The sequence below is a fragment of the Ovis aries genome, chromosome 4, assembly GCF_016772045.2.
Source record: "Ovis aries strain OAR_USU_Benz2616 breed Rambouillet chromosome 4, ARS-UI_Ramb_v3.0, whole genome shotgun sequence".
In the NCBI taxonomy this organism is placed as follows: Eukaryota; Metazoa; Chordata; class Mammalia; order Artiodactyla; family Bovidae; genus Ovis; species Ovis aries.
Genome location: NC_056057.1, coordinates 52,077,822 through 52,102,887, shown reverse-complemented (window position 1 = coordinate 52,102,887; position 25,066 = coordinate 52,077,822). Strand labels below are relative to the sequence as shown.

The window sequence follows — 25,066 nt, the reverse complement described above, 5'->3', positions numbered from 1 at the left end:
TTGACTTCCTACTTTTGCATTCAAATTCCCTATGATGAAAGACATCTTCTTTTGGTGTTAGTTCTAGAAAGTCTTGTAAGCCTTCATAGAAGTAGTCAACTTTAGCTTCTTCTGCATCAGTGGTTGGCACATTGACTTGGATTACTGTGATGTTGAATGGTTTGCTTTGGAAAAAAACCAAGATCATTCTATCGTTTTTGAGATTGCACCGAAGTATTGCATATTGGACTCTATGAGGGCTATTCCATTTCTTCTAAGTGATTCTTGCCCACAGTAGTAGATACAATGGTCATCTGAATTAAATTTGACCATTTTTTTCCATTTTAGTTCACTGATTCCTAAGGTGCTGATGTTCAATCTTGCCATCTCCTGCTTGACCACGTCCAATTTACCTTGATTCATGGACCTAACATTCCAGGTTCCTATGCAATATTGTTCTTTACTGCATCAGACTTTACTTTCAATACCAGACACATTCACAACTGAGCATCATTTCTGCTTTGGCCCAGACATTTCATTCTTTCTGGAACTATTAGTAATTGCCCTCTGCTCTTCCTCGGTAGCATATTGGACACCTTCTGACACAGAGGGCTCATCTTCTGGTGTTATATCCGTTTGCCTCTTCATACTGTTGATTGGGTTCTCTTGGCAAAAAAATACTGGAGTGGGTTGCCACTTCTTCCTTCAGTGGACCACATTTTATCATAACTCTTCACTATGACCCGTTCGTCTTGGGTGGCCCTGCATGGCAAGGCTCATGGCTTCACTGAGTTATGCAAGTCCTTTCACCACAAGAAGGCTGTAATTGATGAAGAGGAAATGACCAACTTCTAGATTTTATTTTCGGTCTTTACTCCGCAGCTTCCAACATAACTGATCGCTCTGCTCTTTAATACACTCCTCATGGATTTCCTTACACCTCACTGGTCATCCTCTAATATTGTTCCTTGGCTGGCCCCTTCCCTTTTTGCAGACTTCTTAATAATAGAGTCTGGCAAGCCTCATTTATTTCGCTTATTTTTTCTATCTGTGTTCAATGCCTTCATAACCTAATCCAGTTCCATGACTTTAAAAACTATCTCTAGACTGCTGACTCTCAGATTTGTAAACCCAGCTCATACCCATCTTCACAATTCTTGCTAATCTGATACCTCCTACAGAGACACCCTAACAGATGTCTCAAATTCGTAATTCAAACTGTAACTCCTGACCTTTGTTGAAAAAATCAGCTTCATCCACAGCCTTTCCCTTGACAGCTGAGGGCAACGCTATACTGCCAGTTGTTCAGGCTGAAAATCTTGGAAGTTATCCATAAATCCCCTCTCTTGTACTTCACAGTAAGTCATTAGGCAGTTCTGTTGGCTTATCCTTAGCTATATCCAGAACCCATATGTCCCTATCTACTACGATCCTGAACTGAGAAGTCATTACTGGCTACATTAGGCCTGTGACTTCCTAGTTGATTTTTGACAAAGCAGTCAGAGACACCACTATGATGTACACCATTCTTATTAGGGACATTGCCAGGATTCACTTTTACAATTATTATGAGATTCCTTTGATTTTATCTTTTCTTAGTAACCATTTAAACAGTTTTTTTGGGAATATAGTTGATTTACAATGTTGTATTAGTTAGAAGCTCACTTATGTCTAATAAGTCGATAAAAGCAAATTTTAACATGAAATAGCTAACAAATATCTTTTTAGGGTAGGAATGCTTATAATGTTCCTAAATTTTAAAATGACAAAAATTCTTTAAAAAAAAAATGTACACCAGGTCCCGTCACTACTATGCTCAAACACTGAAATAGCTACCTTAAGTCCCCAGAATGGCTCCACCCTCCTCCATCCTGAAAGGTCTCTGACCTGTCTTCTTCCTTCCTTCCCTCACTCATTCCAACCCAGTCATTCAGCCCTGAGCGCCCTTCCTCAGACACACAGATAGGCTCCTGCTTGTTAGGGCTTCAGTCCACTTGACGCTCTGCCTGCAGAGTTCTGACCTGAGAGATCCTCAGAGCTACCCCTTCCTCACCTCCAAGTGTTTGCTCAGATGTCTTGGTGGTGAGGCTACCTGCCTATCATTTTAAAAACTGAAACCCACCCTCTCACTCTCCATCCCTCTTAGTCTTTAATGTAGCAAATATTACCATCTCACATACTATATAATGAATCATTTATGTTTATTGTTCATATTCTGTCTCAATATTAGAGTGTAAGCTCAAGACCACTACTGAGAGAGCTGGCTGACTAAAGGGTTGAGTGATAATCCTGACATAAGATGTCGTACTATTTCATCTGATCCACTACTCAAGGTTGGTAGGTGCCCAATATGCTACCGGAGATCAGTGGAGAATTAACTTCAGAAAAAATGAAGGGATGGAGCCAAAGCAGAAACAACACGCAGTTGTGGATGTGACTGGTGACAGAAGCAAACTCTGATGCTGTAAACAGCAATACTGCATAGGAACCTGGAATGTTAGGCCCATGAATCAGGGTAAACTGGAAGTGGTCAAACAGGAGATGGCAAGAGTGAACGTCGACATTCTAGGAATCAGCAAACTAAGATGGACTGGAATGGGTGAATTTAACTCAGATGACCACTATATCTACTACTGTGGGCAGGAATCCCTTAGAAGAAATGGAGTAGCCATGATGCTCAACAAAAGAGTTGGAAATACAGTACTTGGATGCAATCTCAAAAACGACAGAGTGATCTCTGTTCATTTCCAAGGCAAACCATTCAATATCATGGTAATCCAAGTCTATATCCTGCCCAGAAATGCTGAAGAAGCTGAAGTTGAACGGTTCTATGAAGACCTACAAGATCTTTTAGAACTAACACCCAAAAAGATGTCCTTTGCATTATAGGGGACTGGAATGCAAAAGTAGGAGGTCAAGAAACACCCGGAGTAACAGGCAAATTTGGCCTTGGAGTATGGAATGAAGCAGGGAAAAGGCTAATAGAGTTTTGCCAAGAGAACGCACTGGTCATAGCAAACACCCTCTTCCAATAACACGAGAGAAGACTCTACCCATGGACATCACCAGATGGCCAACACCAACTGATTATATTCTTTGCAGCCAAAGATGAGAAAGCTCTATACAGTCAGCAAAAACAAGACTGGGAGCAGACTGTGGCTCAGATCATGAATTTCTTATTGCCAAATTCAGACTTAAATTGAAGAAAGTGGGGAAAACCACTGGACCATTCAGGTATGACCTAAATCAAATCCCTTATGATTATACAGTGGAAATGAGAAATAGATTTAAGGGCCTAGATCTAATAGACAGAGTGCCTGATGAACTATGGAATGAGGTTTGTGACGCTGTACAGGAGACAGGGATCAAGACCATCCCCAAGAAAAAGAAATGCAAAAAGCAAAATGGCTGTCTGAGGAGGCCTTACAAATAGCTGTGAAAAGAAGAGAAGAGAAAAGCAAAGGAGAAAAGGAAAGATATACCCATCTGAATGGAGAGTTCCAAAGAATACCAAGAAGAGATAAGAAAGCCTTCCTCAGCAATCAATGCAAAGAAACAGAGGGAAAAAACAGAATGGAAAAGATCAGAGATCTCTTTAAGAAAATTAGAGATACCAAGCGAACATTTTATGCAAAGATGGGCTCGATAAATGACAGAAATGGTATGGACCTAACAGAAGCAGAAGATATTAAGAAGAGGTGGCAAGAATACACAGAAGAACTGTGCAAAAAAGATCTTCACGAACCAGATAATCACAATGGTGTGATCACTCACCTAGAGCCAGACATCCTGGAATGTGAAGTGAAGTGGGCCCTCAAAAGCATCACTATGAACAAAGCTAGTGGAGGTGATGGAATTCCAGTTGAGCTATTTCAAATTCTAAAAGATGATGCTGTGAAAGTGCTGCACTCAATATGCCAGCAAATTTGGAAAACTCAGCAGTGGCCACAGGACTGGAAAAGGTCACTTTTCATTCCAATCCCAAAGAAAGGCAATGCCAAAGAATGCTCAGACTACCGCACAATTGCACTCATCTCACACGCTAGTAAAGTAATGCTCAAAATTTTCCAAGCCAGGCTTTAACAATACATGAACCGTGAACTTCAAGATGTTCAAGCTGACTTTAGAAAAGACAGAGGAACCAGAGATCAAATTGCCAACATCTGCTGGATCATGGAAAAAGTAAGAGAGTTCCAGAAAAACATCTATTTCTGCTTTATTGACTATGCAAAGCCTTTGACTCTGTGGATCACAATAACCTGTGAAATATTCTGAAAGAGATGGAAATACCAGACCCCCTAACCTGCCTCTTGAGAAACCTGTATGCAGGTCAGGAAGCAACAGTTAGAACTGGACATGGAACAACAGACTGGTTCCAAACAGAAAAAGGAGTACATCAAGGCTGTATACTGTCACTCTGCTTATTTAACTTATATGCAGGGTATATCATGAGAAACGCTGGGCTGGATGAAGCACAAGCTGCAATCAAGATTGCCTGGAGAAATATCAATAACCTCAGATATGCAGATGACACCACCCTTACGGCAGAAAGTGAAGAAGAACAAAAGAGCCTCTTGATGAAAGTGAAAGAGAGTGAAAAAGTTGGCTTAAACCTCATCATTCAGAAAAGTAAGATCATGGCATCGGTCCCATCACTTCATGGCGAATAGATGGGGAGACAGGGGAAACAGTGGCTGACTATTTTTCTGGGCTCCAAATTTTTGCAGATGGTTATTGCAGCCATCAAATTAAAAGACACTTGCTCCTTGGAAGGAAAGTTATGACCAACCTAGACAGCATATTAAAAAGCAGAGACATTACTTTGCCAACAAAGGTCTGTCTAGTCAAGGCTATGGTTTTCCAGAAGTCATGTATGGATGTGAGAGTCGGACTATAAAGAAAGCTGAGTGCAGAAGAATTGATGCTTTTGAACTGTGGTGTTAGAGAAGACTCTTGAGAGTCCCTTGCACTCCAAGGAGATCCAACCAGTCCATCCTAAAGGAGATCAGTCCTGGGTGTTCATTGGAAGGACTGATGTTGAAGCTGAAGCTCCAATATTTTGGCCACCTGATGCCAAGAGCTGACTCATTTGAAAAGACCCTGATGCTGGGAAAGATTGAGGGCAGGAGGAGAAGGGGACAAAGGATGAGATGGTTGGATGGTATCACTGACTCAATGGACACAAAACGAGTAGGCTCCGGGAGTTGGTGATGGACAGGGAGGCCTGGCGTGCTGCAGTTCATGGGGTTGCAAAGAGTCGGACACTACTGACCGACTGAACTGAACTGAGCACTCCAAATTCACACACCCGCAAGTGAAATTCACAGCATGTGCTGAGAAGCTATACTCTTAGAGCTGTAATGGAACCAAATGGTTATCTTCCTACACAGGCAGGCAACCAGATATTGAGAGATAACTGACCTACCTACATTCACACTGTCAGCTAAAGCAAACTACTTGGCCATGATTTTTTTTCCTATCTTCCTAGTCTCATGTCTAAAAAGCTAAAGATAATCTAAGTCAGAAGAAAAAAAAAAAGCAATGATTATCAAATATTGTCCTAGGTCAAAGATGAGAAAGAGCTAGCACTATTTCAGTAATTCTGTAAAAAGCCATTCTACACAGAAAAATAAAGGTATCCCATTTATAATCAGTGTTTCTATAGCAGCTAGTGTTCAATGGAAGTTAAGAAGAGAATGAGAAAACTGAAGCTGCATCAGTATCTTTCCCGCAGTCCCAGAGGCCCCTGCATTGCAGATGCAGGACAAGCAACGCAGCTGCACAGGGCACTCACTCAGATTCTCCAGCAGGTGCTTGCAGTCATCAGTAGCAACATCGTGTGCGGTCCGGTTACACTTATCTCTTCTTTCCGGCTCCAGCCCTCCGTGCCTACACAAGACTTCTAGGCAGTTCTGTGAAGACAAGAACTCCATTACCTCCTGTCCAAATGAATCAACTCAAGTGAACACTCCAAGGGAAGATTCAGTGGCCTGTAGCAAGCCAATCAGGAATTCTCAATCAGAAAGCTTATTTCTTTTCCAACAACCCAAATATACATATAAATCTAAACACTGTCTCCAAGTGAAAAGCAAAGAGGGTTTCATTTACATGTGATTCACAAGATCAAAACACTGCTGCTCTTAGAACAGTCTCTTAGGTTTCAAGTGAAAAAACTGGCTTACTAATTACTCAGTTTGCAGAGTGCCATTAAGGAAAAAAGACTTGGGCAAACAGTATCCTTTTATGGTAATCTGGAAATACAAAAAGACTTCTGCTACAACCAAATGCCCAGCGTTGTCTTCTAGACCAGATATTGTCTTCCTGGTCATAAAAGTGCAGGGTTCTAATTCTGTCCCAGAGTCCTTGTAACCACAAATATATTTTGGATCTTATGTTGTCTTATTTTTATTTGAAAATTATATGTAAACACCACATTGACTGAGGTTTTAGAAAAACACTCTTAATCGACATGGGAATTACATGCCCTTGCCTTTTCAGTTTCTTCTGTGTTGCTCCAGGGAGTCTCCACTCAAAAGGTATCACTAGCCTTTGAGGTGAAAGGTCTTAGTTTCCCAAAGTTTTTCAATTCAAAGTGGTAGACAGACAATATATATATATACACAAACATTTTCAAGTAAGTGCAAGGCAGGATACTACATTGGGATATTTATCAAGGAGCTCTGTTATTTCAATTTCTACTACTTCTTAATTTGTCTTCTGATTTCCCATCAAAGTAAGCACAAAACAGAATAAACCAGAAACCATGAAAAGGAACTAACAACCAAAGCAAGTACTGTTCTTTCATCACTTCCCTACATGTACACACACACCTACACCTACACACCTACACACCTACAACCTACACACACAGAGGCTTTGGGCTGACTTTTGCTTCCGACAACACAGTAAACTAGGCAGTCTGAACAGCTTTCCCTAATCTTGCTCTAAGATATTTTTTGTGTGTTTTATAAAACATGTTTTCCTTACTGATATATAATATCTTTGTAGAAAAGTACATAAATAAGTGTGAAGCTTGCAGAATTATCACAGAGTGAACATACTTGTGGGCGGAGGACTCTGGAAGCCTCCTTAATGTTCCATCTCAACCACTAATCCCTCCTTTCTCCTCACAAAGGCAGCTACTATTATGATTTCTAAGATGAGAAGTCCACTTAGCCTGTTTTAAGAGTTTTATATAAATGGAACCATATTATAGGTACACTTTTATATCTGGCTTCTTTTCATTCACCATAATGCTATAAAATTCATACATGTATTAGGAATAGTTATAATTCAGTTCATCCTGTTTTAAAATTACTGTGTATCACATGGATATACCACAATTTATCTCTACTCTTGTTGGTGGACATTTGGGTTCTACTATGGACATTCTGATATGTGTCCTCTGGCAGACACAGGTACACACTTCTACTGTGTATACATACAGAGTTGGTCTGCTGGGGAACAGGGTATGCCCATGTTCTGTATCTGTGTATACTGCAAAGAGCTTTTAAAAGTGGCTATACCAAACTCCACTCCCACCAGGAGTATATCTGAGTTCCAGTTGCTTCCTACTGCCTCCTAAACGTATTTTTAAATGCAATCATAGTCCACGAGGAAATGCAAGGAATGCATACGGGTCAGAAAGAAAAAGAGAAAGCTGAGATCACCAAGTAAGCGAAATATGAAAAGGAAGCCAGTGCTGATTTAATATAGGGGCTCTTTTTGGATGCTGAGGGGATGGGAGACAAAGCCTTGGTACCTGCAAAATGGAGGAGCTGAGTCAGAGGACCTTTGAATCAAGAAAATCTGTTTGCCTGCAAAGGGATTAACTGTCAGCATTTATCACTGCTGCTGTTGAGGCTGGAGGGATCTCCTCTAACAATGAAAGTCTGGCTTTCATAGGTGTGGGGTTCAAGTTTTAAAAAATCACTAAGCTAAGAAATGAACTAAAAACTTAGCCAAATAAATAAATAATAGTTTTTATCCCATTGATATTACTAATTTGTACAAAATCAGTAAATGCATGAGAGTTAATGAAATTGACTCAAATGAAAGATTCAAGCAGAATGGAATCTGAGCACTAAACTTCATGAATTCTCAGATGATAGGAGACAGAAGTAATACATTTATTACACAAGGTAGTACAGGTTAGAGGTAAAACAGACCTGGGGTCTTATCCTGCCATTATAAATGATTTTTATCTGACTTTTGGTAAATCATTTAACATTTTTCTGCTTCAGTTTCCTTATCTGTGTCTCATATATCTATATTTCATGAGGTTGTTAGGTGATTTCAATGAAAAGATAGGTAATTTATATTCTTGGCACATAAAACACTCTCAATATTTATTAGCTTGCTGTATTTGTCACAATCAACATAATCATCACTAATTAGAAAACAGCCCAAGTATTCAGGTAAGTGGTGAGGAATTATAGTACATCAACAAATGTCATAATTCTAGGTGATGTTAGTTCAAATTAGAAACAGAAATGATAAAAGATACAACCAAAATTTGCAAGATTCAAGTCCACCTATAAGGTGGGTTGTGTATAATTATTATAGTCAGGCAGATCAGTAGGCAATAATCTAAGCAGTGGCTTTCTCTATAAGGAAGCGCAGAATGTCAGACAGATAGCAAGATAAGGCATATCCAAATAGAGCCACAACTGTGAGTTTCACAGCACTCTGCTGGGCTCCATGGGGAACACAAAGAAGATGAAAACCTTACCTAACCGACACTTAACAACAGCGGCTACAAAAACGATTCAAGCACATGCTAAGTGCCAGGCACCGTTACAACACTGCACACGTATTTAGTGCTCATCAAACCTCACAACGTTATGAAATGGATACGAAGCACCTGGGTGCCAGGAGCTGTGTTAAAACCCCAGGGTTGTGACGATGAATAAGGTAACAGTTCTGTTTCTCCAGTAGAAGCATGACATGTTGTCAAGAGTCATGAGGAAAACATGCAGGAAAGGGGGCCTATGGAAGTGAGGGGCAAAGCTTTCCTCAGCAGAAGAGGAAGTGGGAAAGGTAGAGAAAAACATCTAAGCTCTCTCGTTGATGGGTGGGATCTGAGTGAAGAGAACAAATGCTGTGATGCCAACCGCTGTTTCTGGACATGGATTCTCAGGGGACCTAAACTGGGCAGGCTGTTCCAAGGGATGTAGAACAAGAGTCCCGATGAATAAGTCTCAGTCAAAGCGCTATTAACCACAACACAGATACATGTCTCCAGCGAGCAGAGACTTTAAAAGACAGTGGGCTTTGGTTCGGCTCCTATTCCCACTCACATCCCAATCGCCAGAACTTAGGTAGGCAGCCATGGTCATCTTCCAGGAAGCTGGAAAATGTAGTCTTTATTTGGTGCTGAACTCTGAGAGGTTCGTTATTGTAGAAGAGGGGAGAAGGGATGTTTAGGGTCAATGAACCACCTCTGTCAGTGGCCTTTAAGAGCTGAGAAGAAAGGGTATCAGTGTCAGGCAGACTAAGGAGAACACCCAAGTCCAAAGAGCTAGAGATAAGATCCAGGGCAGGGCGGGAAAGAGAGACTGAGCTTGGGCAGAGGGAGTGGGAGGGAATTCAGTCTGCAAATGCACAGGTGAGGTCCAGCACACGCGTCAGGAACAACCTTGGGATGTGGCTGCAGAGCAGGGCAGACGGAGAAACAACACAATGGGTAACAGCTGAGGAAGCAGACATTTAGCGGGGAGATGAAGGTGGCTGGAGTTAGCCATGAAGAGCTGAGGGTGAGGGAGCATGGACTCTTTGCAGGAGACATAAGGATACATCTGGGTAGACAAGTGCCATGATCAACTCAGTTCTGAAAACCAATTAGTGAGTTTGGAAGACATACTGAAAAACAAAGTGACAGAAAAAAGACCAGTTAAGAAAGAACTGTCATAAAATTTACTCATTTACTCACTGATTCAACAAACATTTAGTACTCATGGGCCAGAGACTGCTGAGTACAATATATACAATGATGAAAAGTGATTTTTTTGGAGGCAGTGGAGAGGGAAGGAGGTATATAAATAATTCCAGTAAAGAATAAGCTCCCTAAGTGAAGTGTGAAGAGGTACCCTGGGAGCAATGAACTCCTGGAAGCCAAGACCTAAGCTGAGATGTTTTCCAGGCAGGGAGGGGTCAGGACAGAAGGGGCCGTCTCGGGTAATGGGAACAGCAGATGCAAAAGCAGGGAGAGGAGACAGCACAGGATGTCTGCAGGATTCGAGCAGAGAGCACAGGGGAGAAGGGGCCAGGAGTGTGCTGGTGTGAAGAGGCTGAGGCCGAAACTGGAAGGGACCTGACTGTCATGTACAGGGCTGGCACTCATCCTCGAAGTGACAGAAAGATCAGTTATCCTTGGAAAGATGAAGGGTAAACTACATAACCAACTCCCCCTGTGAGAAAGGTCCCTCTCAAAGCAGCATAAAGGAGGTGGTGAGACTGGAGATGGGGAGACCACAGCAGCCTATGCAAGTTCAGACAGCCTGTGATGAGGGCTCCCCAAGGGACATCCTGGAATGTGTTTAAAAGCACAGCCTCCTCTTTGTTCATGCACTCATTTATAAAGGAATAAAATCTAGAATTGTATCCATCATTTGAACTCAGTAACTTAGGAAGATGGGGCAAGAGACACAAATGTCAGATGATGTCACTGGATTACGAGAGGAGGAACAGACATGCATTATAGACACAGAAGTCTGGGGAAACATCCTCATGGAGCTGTTTGGTGGAAATAAATGTGAATATGGCCATCAACAGGGCTTCCTGGATGGCTCAGCAGTAAAGAATCCGCCTGCAATGCATGAGACTTGCAGGAGATATGGGTTCAATCCCTGATCAGGAAGACCCCCTGGAGAAGGAACTGGCAACCCACTCCAATATTCTTGCCTGGGAAATCCCAGGGACAGAGGAGCCTGGCGGGCTACAGTCCATGGGGTTGCAAAGAGCTGGACACAACTGAGTGACTAATCACCAGCACCACCACTATAGATAGAGAGCAATGGCCATCGATAGGGTTACCATACATCTGTCTAAACTGAGACACTTTTAGGAGTAAAAGGGGGCGCTGTTAATGGTTCCACTGGGATGACGGACATCCACAAGGACTGTATTGGGCCAACTGGGGTATCAAGGAGATGCCCTGTAAATCATGGGCTTCCTACACAGGATCTTCCTGAAAGGACTGAGGACATGAATAAGTGGGCTAGAGAGAAGATTTTGGAACCTCTATAGATTATATTCTGGGGACCAGTAAGATCATTCAAAGGGAAAAGTATAAAGTGAGAGGAGAAAAAGGGTCAAACTAGATCCATGAAAGGCGTCAGTGGAAAACACTGGAAAACATGGGAAAGTGCAGATCTTCAGTGAGGGGTGGGAGCACAACTCTGGTTGGCCAAGTTTATGTGAGAATCCTTTAGGATCCTGTCAGTGAGTCATTGGTGGTTAAATTAAGCAAGTGTACAACACTCTGCACTGGACATTCTGGAATGAGGTTTTAAAAAGAGCCTTTCCTTTGTCTACACACAGTTGAGTCAAACTGGCCTTTTCAAAAATAATCTTATAAAAATTAAGGGAAAAATGGTCAAGAAGAATCAAAAGCACAAAAAATAAAAGACTCCAAAGAATGGATTTCTATCTGCCATGATTAGCATCTAGTCCCAAAGATTTGGTCCAATCTCACAAGTTATTCTGTGTTTGTCTTTTCTAGCCAGGCACCCAACTCACTGTGACAAGAAAGAATTCTAGGGACTCCTATCATTTTTTTTTTCTTCCTTGTAGGCATGACCTAGGGAGATAAAAATCTACATTGTAGGGCTCTATGTGGGCCTCTGCACTTAAGATACACACCTCATGCAGACCATCCAGTTAGGGCGGATGCTAGAATGTGGGAGGAAATGCCTGGGATTCACCTGGTTAAGAGCTAAAAAGGCATCAGTCAGTCTACAATCCCAGAACAATGCAAGAACAGTGTAAAGATGGCAACAAGAAGACCACTGCCTGACCAGAGGCCCATGGGCCTGCTTAGGGATGACCTCTAGGATGGTGGAAAATAAATGACTGGAAAGCAGATAAAAAGCCAGGTGGGAGACCTGGGCTGGGGAAGAGGTATTGTAGAAGCCACAGCTGAAGTTGAAAGACTGGATTCTTAAAAATAGGACTAGGCAGCTAGGATGGCTTGGGCGTGGCCTAGGGTTAAAAAATAAAAGAAAAAGAACAGAAAAAAAAAAAAAAAACCCCAAAACAAAGAAAAAGCCTGATCATCAAATTCAGAAGGGAAGCAAAGAAGGGGCAGTGTTGCAGAAGCCAAGGAGAGGTCTGCGTTAGAATCAACATGTTTAACAACCCAGAAAGACTGAGTAAGAACAGGAGTGATAGGAAGCCTGCAGCATTGGCAATATGTAAGCCAGAATTATAATCTACTCCTGTACTTACAACATGCACAGTCCCTCAAATAAAGAATCTGTTGTATGAGAGCTTTGACAACCAGATGCTCAAATCCAGACACTCTCCCTAATCTATTTCTGCTGCAGGAGCTTGATGTGTCAAAGTTCTCATGACAGAACACAGAGTTTCACTAAGAAACTCTTCTATCACTCACACTGAGTGATGAAAACAAGTGTATCCTCAGTGATGAGTTCGGCCGTGGAGTAGTCACAGACCAGCTTTAGAGAGAGCTCCTCTGGTCACCAAAGACCAATGGTGATTTGCATCAATTGCTTAGTCACTGGGAAAAAGACCAAGAACTAAGTGGAAAAAGGACCGACTGAGGAACCTGATCTCCTATGAACTGACTTTGGGGAATTAGTTATCCTATTTCCCAAAACTGACACTTTTTCATCTGCAAGGCAAGGGGGTTGGAATAGATGAGCTATGTGTCTTCAAGCTCCCAAATCCCACGTTTGTCAAATGAGAAACATGTGAAACGGAAGTGATCTTCTTGGGTAACAGTGGTGCTGCCCCCTTATGTAGAGCAGACACATGAAAGCTACGGTAGAAAAAAAAAAAAACCATACATTTTTTAAGCCCCACTTGTGGTCAGTGTAGAATCTCTTCACCCACACAATGATTAACTCAGGATTGTAATGTATTTTTTCTGAAAACCAGTCTTAGCAACTTAGTTGTGAATAGATTACCTCTCTGGAGAGCTATCTCAGCCACGATATAAACACTGTATTAGGCAAAGGATGCAAAAATATTTTCCAATACCCATGACTAGGAAGGCACACTGAGTGGTGTTGTGTGAAGAGTAATGAAACCAGGCAATCTGGTCTTCATTCCCAATGTCTATTCATCTCTCCATAGTTTAAATGTCCTAATCGTAAATGAAGAGGTAAGCCTGGAAGACAAAGTATCTACTCCAGGGCAAAAAAAAAAAAGCTTGTTATTTTAATCTATTATTTTTCTTTGCAGTGTGTCAATCTTGTCAGCCACGCTTACTTTCTAAAATCTCTCTTCTTATTCAAAATGTATCTTAAGTTCTTAAAATAAGAGAATATTGGAAGAGTCATATTAGACTTGAGAAAGAAATTCTATTTCCCTTGACAGAGCATCCATGTTGCCAAGGGCCTGGGAATCCATGAAGATGCCATCTTCAGCTATGAAACCACCAGGACTAATGAGGAGTTCATAAAGGAGGAGCTGAGTGGCACCATAAGCCCCCACCCTAAAGGGGAACTCACCCTGGAGGGAGAGCTCCTCCCAGTGATGCTCAGGTTTCATTTTCTGTTTTGCCTTTTTTTCTTGCCTTCAGGGTGAGTGCATGAACAACCTACCACTGTCAGTAACCTTTCACATTATACTCCGAGATTTTCTAGAAGAGGGAGGCAAGTCGAAAATCACCCCTGCAACACACACTTTCTCCATCAAATGAGATTCACTGTACTAGATTAACTATGCCTATTCAAATTTAAGCCTTCCATATTTCCCATCTTTGCCTTCCAAGTACTTTTATGTTAAATGTCATTGCATTCCATTCAAATCAACACATAAATATCAAGTTCATATAATTACTGTAGGTTTTTTTTAAAAGGATAATTGGGAGTAAACTACTACTAACAAGCAATACCTTCACACTGGACTGACTCACTCCTGTTTCTCACTTGTATCAAAAACACCCAAGTCCAAGATGAACAGCTTCTGCTCTAGATCATAACACAGGAAGTTACCAACCAGGAGCTCCAAATGAACATTTCTAGCTATTTCCAGATATCTCCATCTGGATGAACACATCCCAGCATTAAATTCAGCATGCCTAAACCCACATTCTATCTGCTGGATAACAACAATATCTCTTCTTTCCTCTTTCTTGGAAAGTAACTATGACCCTTCTATTCATCCCATTCATTCAATGCGTCTAATCTGTCTGCAGTTCTTGGACATTTCTACTCTGTGACCTCTTATGATTTCCACCAGTCTCATCATCTTTCACCTAATCTCTCTCCCTGCCATCAAGGTTTTCATAATCCCAAATCTTCTAAATGTCATTGCTCAATCAAGCAATTTAAACGATAGAGCTGATTCTTTTGTTCCTTCGTACAAACTTTTCAAGTTTTACTCTGTCTGGTAAATAAAACTCAGACTCAGTGCATCACCGAAGGCCTGTGCTATACTATGAAACTCCTAGTCTTGTCTTCTCACTATGCTTCGTTAGCTCAGCTGGAGCCTCTCTACTTCCATACCATTCTTTCTGTTCCCTGCATCTGAACTACTCTCTCCCAGTGATGGGTGACAAATGTAACCCAGCCTGCAAGGCCAAGATCATTTCTCTCTCCTCCAGACTGAGTCATTTCTGAGCCTAATACTCCACAGCTCTGCTCCCTGAAATACATGCATTCTGTCTTCCAAAAAAATAAAAATTTGCATTTTTGTATTGTTCCAAACACATGTCTATTATCCTTGTTTTAAATTTTCGGTGCTTCTCTTATCCTATGCTTGTCTTGCATTTTGCACTCCTGCCGCTGAACTAGAAGTTACCTAATCACATAAACGATTCCTACAAATGTTAGCTCCCATAATGCCTTGCACTCAGGAGCTTCCTGATAGCTTTTCATTGTTAAAGCAATTATTGCTAAAGTGATTTAAATGGAAAAATAAGCATGAATGGATGGCTTCCTATGTTACGTTATTTCTTTAATAATCACAATCTTTCTCCACTCTAATGGGTGAAATCTAGAACTCTCTCTTATGAATCATGAGACGGCACAGGTAGTGCATAGTGAGGGAGTTAAGAGCACAGGACATGTGTACTTGAATCCTGGTTCACCCTCAAAATCATTGGATGGCCTTGGTACTAACAAACAATCTTGGTACTAATTCAAACAATCATTGGATGGCCTTGGCCTCAATCAATATTCAACTTCTCTTCCTAATTTTACATGAGATAAAATGTCTGGAATTACTCCCACATTTGTTAACAAACTCCAAAGTGATTTTTATGACATCTCATATACGCTTGATGGTAAGTATCTGCTGGACAAAAAATATAGTTGGTTCTTACTGGATCATTTCTGAAAATGGTGCTGCTCAGTCTCCAATTATTCAAGCAAAATACACTCAGCCAATAACAGCCAACTTTGCCACTCATCAAATTACAACTGTATAATAAGGCCAGCTGCTACCAGACACACCTTAAAACCCTTTGAAGCAGCAATATGGGCAGCAGTCCAGCCTTCACTGTCAGCATGGTTGATGAGGTCTGCAGGAACAACAGGCTTGGATGTGCCTTCATGATGCTCTTCTTGATCCAGGTCAAAGATGGCCAACCCAGGCTCCTCCTGCAACTTGTTTCCATGAGCTGGGGCCCCATGGTACATAAGAAGCTTGAGGCTGTCCACATTACCAGTGTCCACGGCTGCATGAATTGGTGTCCAGCCATCCTGAAAATAAAACGACCAGGGGAAAAGAGTTGATTACAACATGAATGTTAAGAGCAGTGTTATTTAAAGTTCACATCTAAATATTCTTGGCCATGGACCACTGAGACAGGAAAGGCAGGCATTCCAATCCTGAATATCATCGATGAGCTAGGTTCTCTCAGACCTCTGTCAATTAGTGCCTTTTCCATTGCTCTGACTCATGTCTGCTATTTTGTAATAAGAGTTTCTTCTTAACACACAACCATTTGGAGTGAGTTGGTACTACCCAGCCTGGTAAATATGCATTATATACGGTAAAACAAAATCTCAACTTAATATTATGAAAGAATGAACTTCAGCATACACATTTTTAAAAATGTATATCCAAGTATAAGAAGCCAGTTCTATTTATAGGGAAGAGTGCTAATTCTAGTCATCTTAAAATTTTATGCCACTGATTCCAGAAGGAAAGATTCTAGATCATATGGAAAAGGCAGACATAAAGGGAAAACAAAGTCAAATAACTTTATGAGATATCTATTGGCCTCTATGGACCTCTCTGGGATTGCAGATGGATACTGGTAAATGCAAGCTTAGAAAATATTCCAACTAAAATATTGGGCTCATTCTCTAGAACATATTACTTTGAAGCCCTAGTCATCCACTTAGCTGGTTGTTAGAACAGACTCAGAGTTTTTTTTTTTTTTTCAGGTAGCAGTTCTCAAAGTGTGGTTCCCTGATCAGCACCATCAGCACCACCTGTGAACTTGTTAGAAATGTAAATTGTTGAGCCTCATCCAAGACCTACTGAATCAGAAATCTCAAGGGGTGGGGCCCTGCATTCTGTTTTAGCAGCCCTCTGGGCAACTCTGATGCACTAAAGTTTGACAAACTCTATTCTAAGGAAAACCTTGATCCCTTCTGTAGTCTCTCATTTTTATATATAGAGAGGTCTGCCTTCTACTCACGTATCCATCTGCATTAGATTTTTAAGACTATCATAAAAGAATTGATGATTATTTTGGTGATATGTATTTTGGTTTTATTTTCCCTTTAGCCTTTTTTTTCTTTTTTCCATTTGGTATTTCATGCTGCTACACTAAATTTTTCTCCAGTGAATAGGATTGATGCTTTTGAACTGTGGTGTTGGAGAAGACTCTTGAGAGTCCCTTGGACTTAAAGGAGATCAAACCAGTCCATCCTAAAGGAAATCTGTCCTGAATATTCATTGGAAGGACTGATGCTGAAGCTGAAACTCCAATACTTTGGCCACCTGATGCAAAGAACTGACTCATTGGAAAAGACCCTGATACTGGGAAAGACTGAAGGTGGGAGGAGAAGGGGACGACAGAGGATGAGGTGGTTGGATGGCATCACTGATGCGATGGACATGAGTCTAAGCAAGCTCCAGGAGTTGGTAATGGACAGGTAAGCCTGGCAAGCTGCAGTCCATGGGGTCTCAAAGAGTCAGACATGACTGAGTGACTGAACTGGACTGAACTGAATTGACAGTACACTTCAAAAAAAATAATGAGTAGAAGACAGAGAGGCAAAGAGACAATAAATGATAATAATCTACATTTAGACTGAGTCATCTGATCATTTGCTAAAGCTCTTCCTGGACGTTGTAGCTTTTTCTCTGGTTCTGTACTTCACATCATCGGAATCAACTTGGCTAAGGCAAGACCATGGCTGGCAGTAGCTGGAATATCATACAGTCCTTGGGAGTACCCCAGGCAGGCAAAGTGTTTCATAGCTTGTTCTTTGTTGGGCTGTGGATACCTTTCCTTAGGCATCAGTCTTAATTAAGGACTAGAGTGTAAGTGCTCTTGACCTTCCTTATATTACAAAGACCATGTAATCATTTCAGAAAAACTTAAAATCCTGTATTCCCCTTTGATTTCTTATTAAAAGTTGTGAGAAATAATTAATTATTCCCTTAAGGACCTTTATCAATTATGCTATTTATCTCTGTACTTTGGAGCCTCTGTACTTCTAATGACTTCACTCAGTTCATCAACAATTAGCTTGAGAGCATGGATTTCTGTGTTCTCTAACTTATAGGATGTGACTTCAATTTTTATGTCACACTACTTATTTTTCATTCAGATATTGATGTAAAATTCATTCCTTTTTCATATATAAGGTAGAATTTTATAATAAGTATGTGTAATACCACAAATTTCTTAAATATATAAAACAACATGAAAAAGAGTAACATTGGACTATTTTCTCAGATTTTCAAAAAATAAATAGAAAGTAAAGGAAAAAAGCTCTAGCCATAGGACTCAATGGAAAATGTCTATACCTAGCTTATATTACATCCCTGATTATACTATTATTTGTGGGTTTATTTTTGAAAACTTAAGAAAATCTAGTATCTAAGAGTGACCTTAAAATACATAATATACCTTTCTATCCTAGAAAATTTTAAGGGTGATTCCTGTGAAATGGATGCACAGTATAGTCAATTCTCTATTAACAGAAGAAATCCAAGGTTCAGATAATCTTTGGCGATTAAGATGTCTACACTTGTCATTCATCATGAATATGCTATAGGATGGTAATTACTACACTTTTAACATTCTGGGAAACTGCAGGGAAAAAACTCCTGAGCCCAGTGAAGAGTGGGTCCCGTAAACCTGCCAGCCCTTAGATGGGCGCCCACTGAAGAAATGCATGTCAGTGTGTGAAGGGCTGAGTCTTGGTCTTCAAGTCTATCATGATAGGATGATAAAGGCCAACTAGGGAGGGCGAATGGAGGAACTTGTTTCAAGTGCATTTTTGTGTGCTGAGCCAGAAGTCGGATCAAAGGACTCTTCTTGTGAATCAGACTCAGTTTCTTCAGTTTCTAAATCCTGTACAGGAGGCAGCAGGACTGCGTGGGACAGAGTCAAAGCTACTTCAGCCTATTAGGTTCCATACTGGACTTCCACACACAGTGCTTCAAGTTCTGAGGCAAATTAGACAATGATCTTGAACTCTGTGAGATGCTGCATAATCTCAGCAAAAACAAAGGTCAGCTCTGTGAGGAATAGTGAGCACAAATAACCTTCCTCTAAGTTCTGGCAATGGGCACTGTCTTGCCACAAAACTGCTTCCTGTTTATACACATTACAAATGAGCACTACTGTGGATGATGATGACAACTCAATGACAGGTGACCTTTGTCGATGGCTTACAATTCCCTGGTACTACACCGACTACCTTTAAAAAGAAGGGCTAACTAACAAGCTTTGAATAATCAGATGAACAGAGGTCAGACCATGAGGATCCAACATATTCAAAGCAAAACAAAACTTTAAACAAAACATAGCAACCTGTATTTTAACCTATTTTATTTTTTGAACTGCAGAGTTTGCAGACATATTGTAATTAGAGGACAAAATATAAAATACAGGTACTCACTCTGGTTTTTACACTTCGGTCAGTTCCAGCTTCCAACAAGAGTTTAATACATTCTTTATTTCCATTTTTACAGGCCAGGTATAGAGGTGTCTGTCCTCCATCAGCAGCATGATTAATATTAGCATCATATGCAATTAATAATTCTACACACCTAAACACAACAGTATGATTAATTATGTACAAACCTGGTTTGATGTCTGAAGTACCACCTGACCAAGATATTAAAAAGAGTAAATACTGCTAGAGTAATTCTGCATCTTTATTTACTACATGAATTATTATATATATATATAATCTCTATTATTACTGGTCTTATTATATAGATACTATTTTAACAAGGCTGGAAGATATTTTAATTACTCCCATGAAAATTTAAAATAACAGCTTTGATCAAGGGTGAATACCTGGTTTATGACACTTCTCTGTAAACAACATATAAAAGTAGAGTCCTTGGAATATGATTAACTGTGCTTGACATATATATTATTTGTGGTTCAAAATAGTTTGAACCTTGAAGAGAGTCAGGCTGCTGAGTCATTCTGAGATTTTCACTTGAGAAAATAATTATAAATAGCGCAGACAGCAGGGCACCATGTGCGCAGACCGAGGAGAGGGCTGTTTGGGGGAGAAACGGCAGCAAAGGCTGTTTTGTTCCCCTGAAATGGGGCTAGTTTACGAGGAAAAAAGACACAGTTCAGCAGAAATGCACTGCCCTGAGAATCAGGAAGGACAGCAGTGAGGTGAACTCAAGACTTCATGGCACTTAGGAACTAACTACAGTTTGCAAAATCAAATGAGAATACATTCAGAAAAGAGGAATAAATCATAACCAAATGAAGAAGCAATGCCCATCTTTGGTTTTTTGCTCAGAGGCAAGCTTTCTCTTGGCTTCCTCTGACAACATTTGATTTGTTTATACATTAGAAAAAATAAGTTACTTATTGATGTGTATCTCATATACATTTAAATTAACCAAGCCTCCCTGCATTTCCCCAGGGTTCTCCCTTTTTGGCAAATCCTTCCATGCCTCCATCCATGCCTCCATTCCCATGACTGCTACACTATCCAAGCAAGTAGCCCTACAGAACTCCTACTGGCAGTAAAGGCAAAAGTATAGTCCAGAAGAAGAATCTTTCCTGGAGGACTTAGAATACATGCAAAAAGGCAGCAGCAAAATCAATAGTTCTGATCATCAATAATAAATTCAGAGTGATGAGATGTATATTCAACATGCAGAAAAAAAGTAATACATATATTAAGGATGCATTTTGAACTTTTAAAAATTCATATTTACAAAGAATGACAGCAGTGTGAAACTGAAAAACCTTATGTCAAGAATTCTGAGATTTGTTAATTGTTTAACGCTACTTAATGTTTGTTAATGAAACATTTCTATTCGGATGGTAAAAGTTAAAAGTTGAAAACAGCTTTTCATTCTCCGTAGACTGCCATTTCAGTACAGGCAAAGAAGGCAATTTAGCTATATTCTATCAATATTATTAAAATATCACTTGATTACAAAAAGTTATCTCTCTATTCAACTGACTTATTTAAGCAACTGAAGAAATCACTGGTAAACATGTATATTCTAATTACAGGCTCTTTTCGATTTTGTGCTCTAACTTCTTTAAGCATGTAAGTTCCTGCTTCAATTTTTTAAAAAAATGATAAAGTAAGGTGCATACTTGAACAATTGATAATAATAAATAACGTGCGTGTGTGTGTGTTGAGGTGGTGGAAAATAGTGAACAATGAAGTGTGTAACAATCCATTATATAATCACATACACAGTTGACTGTCCATATGTGCAGGTTTCACATTTGCGAGTTCAACGAACCCCAGATGGAAAATACTTGGAAAAAAAATCCTAGGAAGTTACAAAAAGCAAAACCTGAGTTTGCCACATGCTCGCAGTGATTTACATAGTATTTACATTGTATTAGGTATTATAAGTAACCAGAGATGATTTAAAGTGTATGGGGCGGGGGTGGGGGGTGATGTGCGTAGATTATATGCAAATACTGCAGCATTTTATATAACAGACTCAGAGCATTCTTGCATTGTGGTATCTGTGGGTGGTCCTGGAACCAATCCCCTACAGAAAGGAGGGATGACTTTATGTTGATAGGCTAAAAATAATCTTCCTCTTCGGAAGTAAGTTCATTCACACGAGGTTTGGAAACAGCATATTCCTCTTCTTCACTTCCCAATATACAACTATCTATTATTAAGAAGAGCAAATTTAGGATCCTCCTTTGCACTTAAATTCTCAAAGACGTTTAGTTGAATTTACTTGCCAAAGGATCTTAAGTACTAGTTTACACATTCAGCCAGAACTAAAATATATGTGCAAATCATAAAGAGGCTCTTTTCATGAGGGGGAAAAAAAAGGATTACGAGCATCACTTACTTGAAATGTCCCTGAGCAGCTGCAGCACACAAGGGTGTGAAGCCATTTTTATCAGCAGCATTGACTTGGGCTTCTGCATTCAGCAGCAATCTCACACAGTCTGCGGATTTTAATAGAAAGCCATTTTAATTTCCCACTTAGATTCACGATGAGCCAAATTCTATACAGGCTGTAGACAGATACTAACCCCAAGGGACCTCTCTCATGCACAGCTCATCTGACATTTCTTTCAGGGTCGATATAAGATTCCACAGGCTATTATGAAGGAAAAGAAGCCTCTTTCCCCCAGGATCATATACCCCAGACTCATCAACTAAGACAAGGTTTCTTTCATTTTGGGGGGGCACCCGGGGGAAGAGTGACTGATGAGTGAAAGGAGAGTCATATGTCAGAAAATGTTTTACCAGGTTTTTCCATCAGACAATCCCAGAAAAAAATGTTACTGGATGGAAAATAAAATTCTTTGACTAAATTGATATACCATTCTTTGTATTTAAATAGTTAAATCTTACTTTCTGGTGTTTAATTTAATCATTAAAATGCTTTCATGTTGTGGTTATCTTAGACTTAACTCCCTGAATGAATATTAAGGAGAACCTCCAGAAAGTCACCAGACTCAGGCATGAATACCACTTAGACCTCACGTTCCACATGTTATTTGCTAGACTGAATTTCTCTATATTAGAGGAAATTCCTACTGTACTTTGGAAGAAGTACTCCAAAATACTTTTAAAATAATTGAGTTCTCATATTGTAGTTCCCTAGAATCTTCTATGCAGCCCACTGGAACACACTGAAGCTCTGAAAACTTCCAAGAAAGCCACATCATGTGAATTCGCCAGGATCGCATGGCTTATATCTGCCTACTATCTAACTTTGCATTTGCCATCAGGTCATCTCTTTATCTGCACTACTGTTATGTTTTAGTGTGTCTGACTATAAGATTTGCTTTTTTAAGGAACAAGATTAATCCCCCAACTTCATCAGTATGTCGTGTATAGTTGCACAACCTCTCAGTTCTCTTAAAAAATTCAAATAACTATAAATTGGTTCTAACTACAGAACAATTTCAGACCCATGGCCTTTCCTAACTACTAAAACTTTCCCTCACTGCAGCATATGCTAAAGCCCTACGGCTTTACTTTCACAGACATCAGCCATTTCTAAGAGACAAATTAGGGCTATTTTGTCCTGGCCAAAGTGATCACAGATGGGGGCTTTATTTAAAATGTGTTTTACAGTTACTAGACCCCAAATTTCTAGGCATACAATACATTTTACTGTGCATAAAACAAAGACAACTTTTTGCTAGCTGCAAAATTTTACATTGTTACCGAACTGTTCAAATTGGATTTTTAAATGTTTACACAACTTTAAATCATGTAAAAAAAAGTTTTTTATTTCACCTGGAAGAGAAAATATGAAATAATAATTTTGCTCATAACAATGGCTACAGTGCTTTTAACTCTTCATCCTTTTGCAAGAGGGTGATACAGTGAAGAAGGTACCATCATTACCTGTATGTCCATTCTTAGCAGCAGAATACAAGGCAGAATGGCCATCTTCACAGGAGTAATTAATGTCCAGTCCTTCTTCATTAAGCAGCATTGATAATAAAGTGACATTTCCCTGGGCAGCAGCTTGCTGAAGAAGGGTGGGCCTGCCAGCCAGGGGGGCAGGACCACCACTCATTAGCAAAGGGGTTAGGGAGGGTGACCAGCCTGTGGGTTAAAGTGACCCTAGTTAGAGAGTAGGAGCAAGGATAAGAGACAGATATTAACCATTCCTTTCCAAATTACACACATACACACACATGAACACGTACCCCTAGAGGATTATGTGGTTTCTAATATGACCAATCTGTTAATATTTACTTTAGCATAAATCTGTACTGTTATTTCAATCTTATATCTGCTGCTAGTTAAATTAATATACACCGTGACAAATTATTTTTAGTTGTGAGTCTTGTACAGATAAGTGTTAAAGTGGTGATTGGTTTCAGGAAACAAGAAGGCTGTCTTGTTTTAAAAACAAACTGAATTTTAAAACTATGTACAGATTTTTCTCAGTTATTAACTGAAAGATATCTTTAGGCATAAGACAGAAATAATTCTAAAAAATAGAAAATTTCCTTTTTTCTACAATGTCTCCAAGGTACTTAATTAATAAACCATTGAGATGGACCAAATACCGTGAAGGAATATTTACATTCTTTGAATTCTCTTATTTGGGAAGAAAAATAGTGGGCGGCCAACTACTATTAAGTATTAATAGAAGCACAACATATATAGAATATACCAGCACAAATATTCCATACACAATGGAAGACTATATCTTCTGGCCATCTTCACATTTTGTACCAAAAACTTTCAATCAGCTAACAAAACAGGACACTCTACCATATAATTTTAACAAAAGCCATAAGAGTTATCATAGTTAGGATTTCTCATCAGTATTTAGCAGCTTTAGAAGAGAATCTGTTAAGTGTGTGAAGTCGGCTGCATATAGCATGGAAAATTTTCTGAATTCTTCCTTGATCAAAAGGCTGTAAAAACAGTAAAGTAAAAATGTTTATTTAATGTAATATATAGGTATTTAGTGTATTTTAGGCTTAAATATAGTTAACTTTCAACATAAGTCATTTTTCCTTCTTCCTTAAAAGTCTGAAAGTAAAGCCCCAAAAATCTGAAAGTAAAGTTGATGTGTATATGGGGGTATGTGTGCACATATTCACTCCTGGGGTACACTTTCTACATCTGTCTAGGAACAGTCTCTGTAGTAAGATACAATGGTAGCTCTTTACTATGCCCTGCGTCTTTACTACCTCGGTACCAGGATAATATTCTGAATACATGGGTGTTATATTAATACATAATAAACTTATCATTGAATCTTAAATTACTGACCTTAAATTATTTCAGTAAGTATTAAAAAGGTGAATATCAAAGTATTCCTCAGAACTTTAAAAATTCTTCAGAAAAACACCAAAGCAGTTTCTACAAATGAAACTGACTGCTTATCAGAAACCGGATATTACATCTTCAATTATTTGGATCTCTGGGTAACTTATTGCTTTTACTCAGACTATAATAACATAAAATTCAAATGCTCATAAAATTAGATATTTATCTAAACTTTGTGATATTTTCCCATTGATATTCATTAGCTCTTCTTACAAAAGTAACATTTTTTACTTCATACTTACAAGAAGGCTCCTCTCTGGTACATTTTACCTTTTGTATTTTCTTAAAAACAAACAAAAAAACAAGCCCACAAAAATTAAATCAGTACTTATTAGAAATGGATGACAAACAGAGAAATTATAAATACCAAGGTATGAAACCTTGACTGCAAAGCAAACACAAAGGCAATCTGAAGGCATTGGCACTGTGCTTCTCTG

At 39.6% G+C, this 25,066-nt stretch overlaps 1 protein-coding gene across 3 annotated transcripts in view; it reads right to left on the bottom strand.

Annotated features, from left to right (window-relative positions):
- CTTNBP2 (cortactin binding protein 2) overlaps window positions 1–25,066 on the bottom strand; it is a 172,562-nt gene that overhangs the window by 58,361 nt on the left and 89,135 nt on the right. For all 3 annotated transcript variants that reach the window (NM_001195311.1, XM_042248274.2, XM_060414347.1), the window contains 5 exon segments: window positions 5,774–5,891; window positions 15,621–15,869; window positions 19,257–19,407; window positions 21,667–21,766; window positions 23,184–23,387. In NM_001195311.1, coding sequence (NP_001182240.1) covers window positions 5,774–5,891; window positions 15,621–15,869; window positions 19,257–19,407; window positions 21,667–21,766; window positions 23,184–23,387 — 822 coding nt within the window.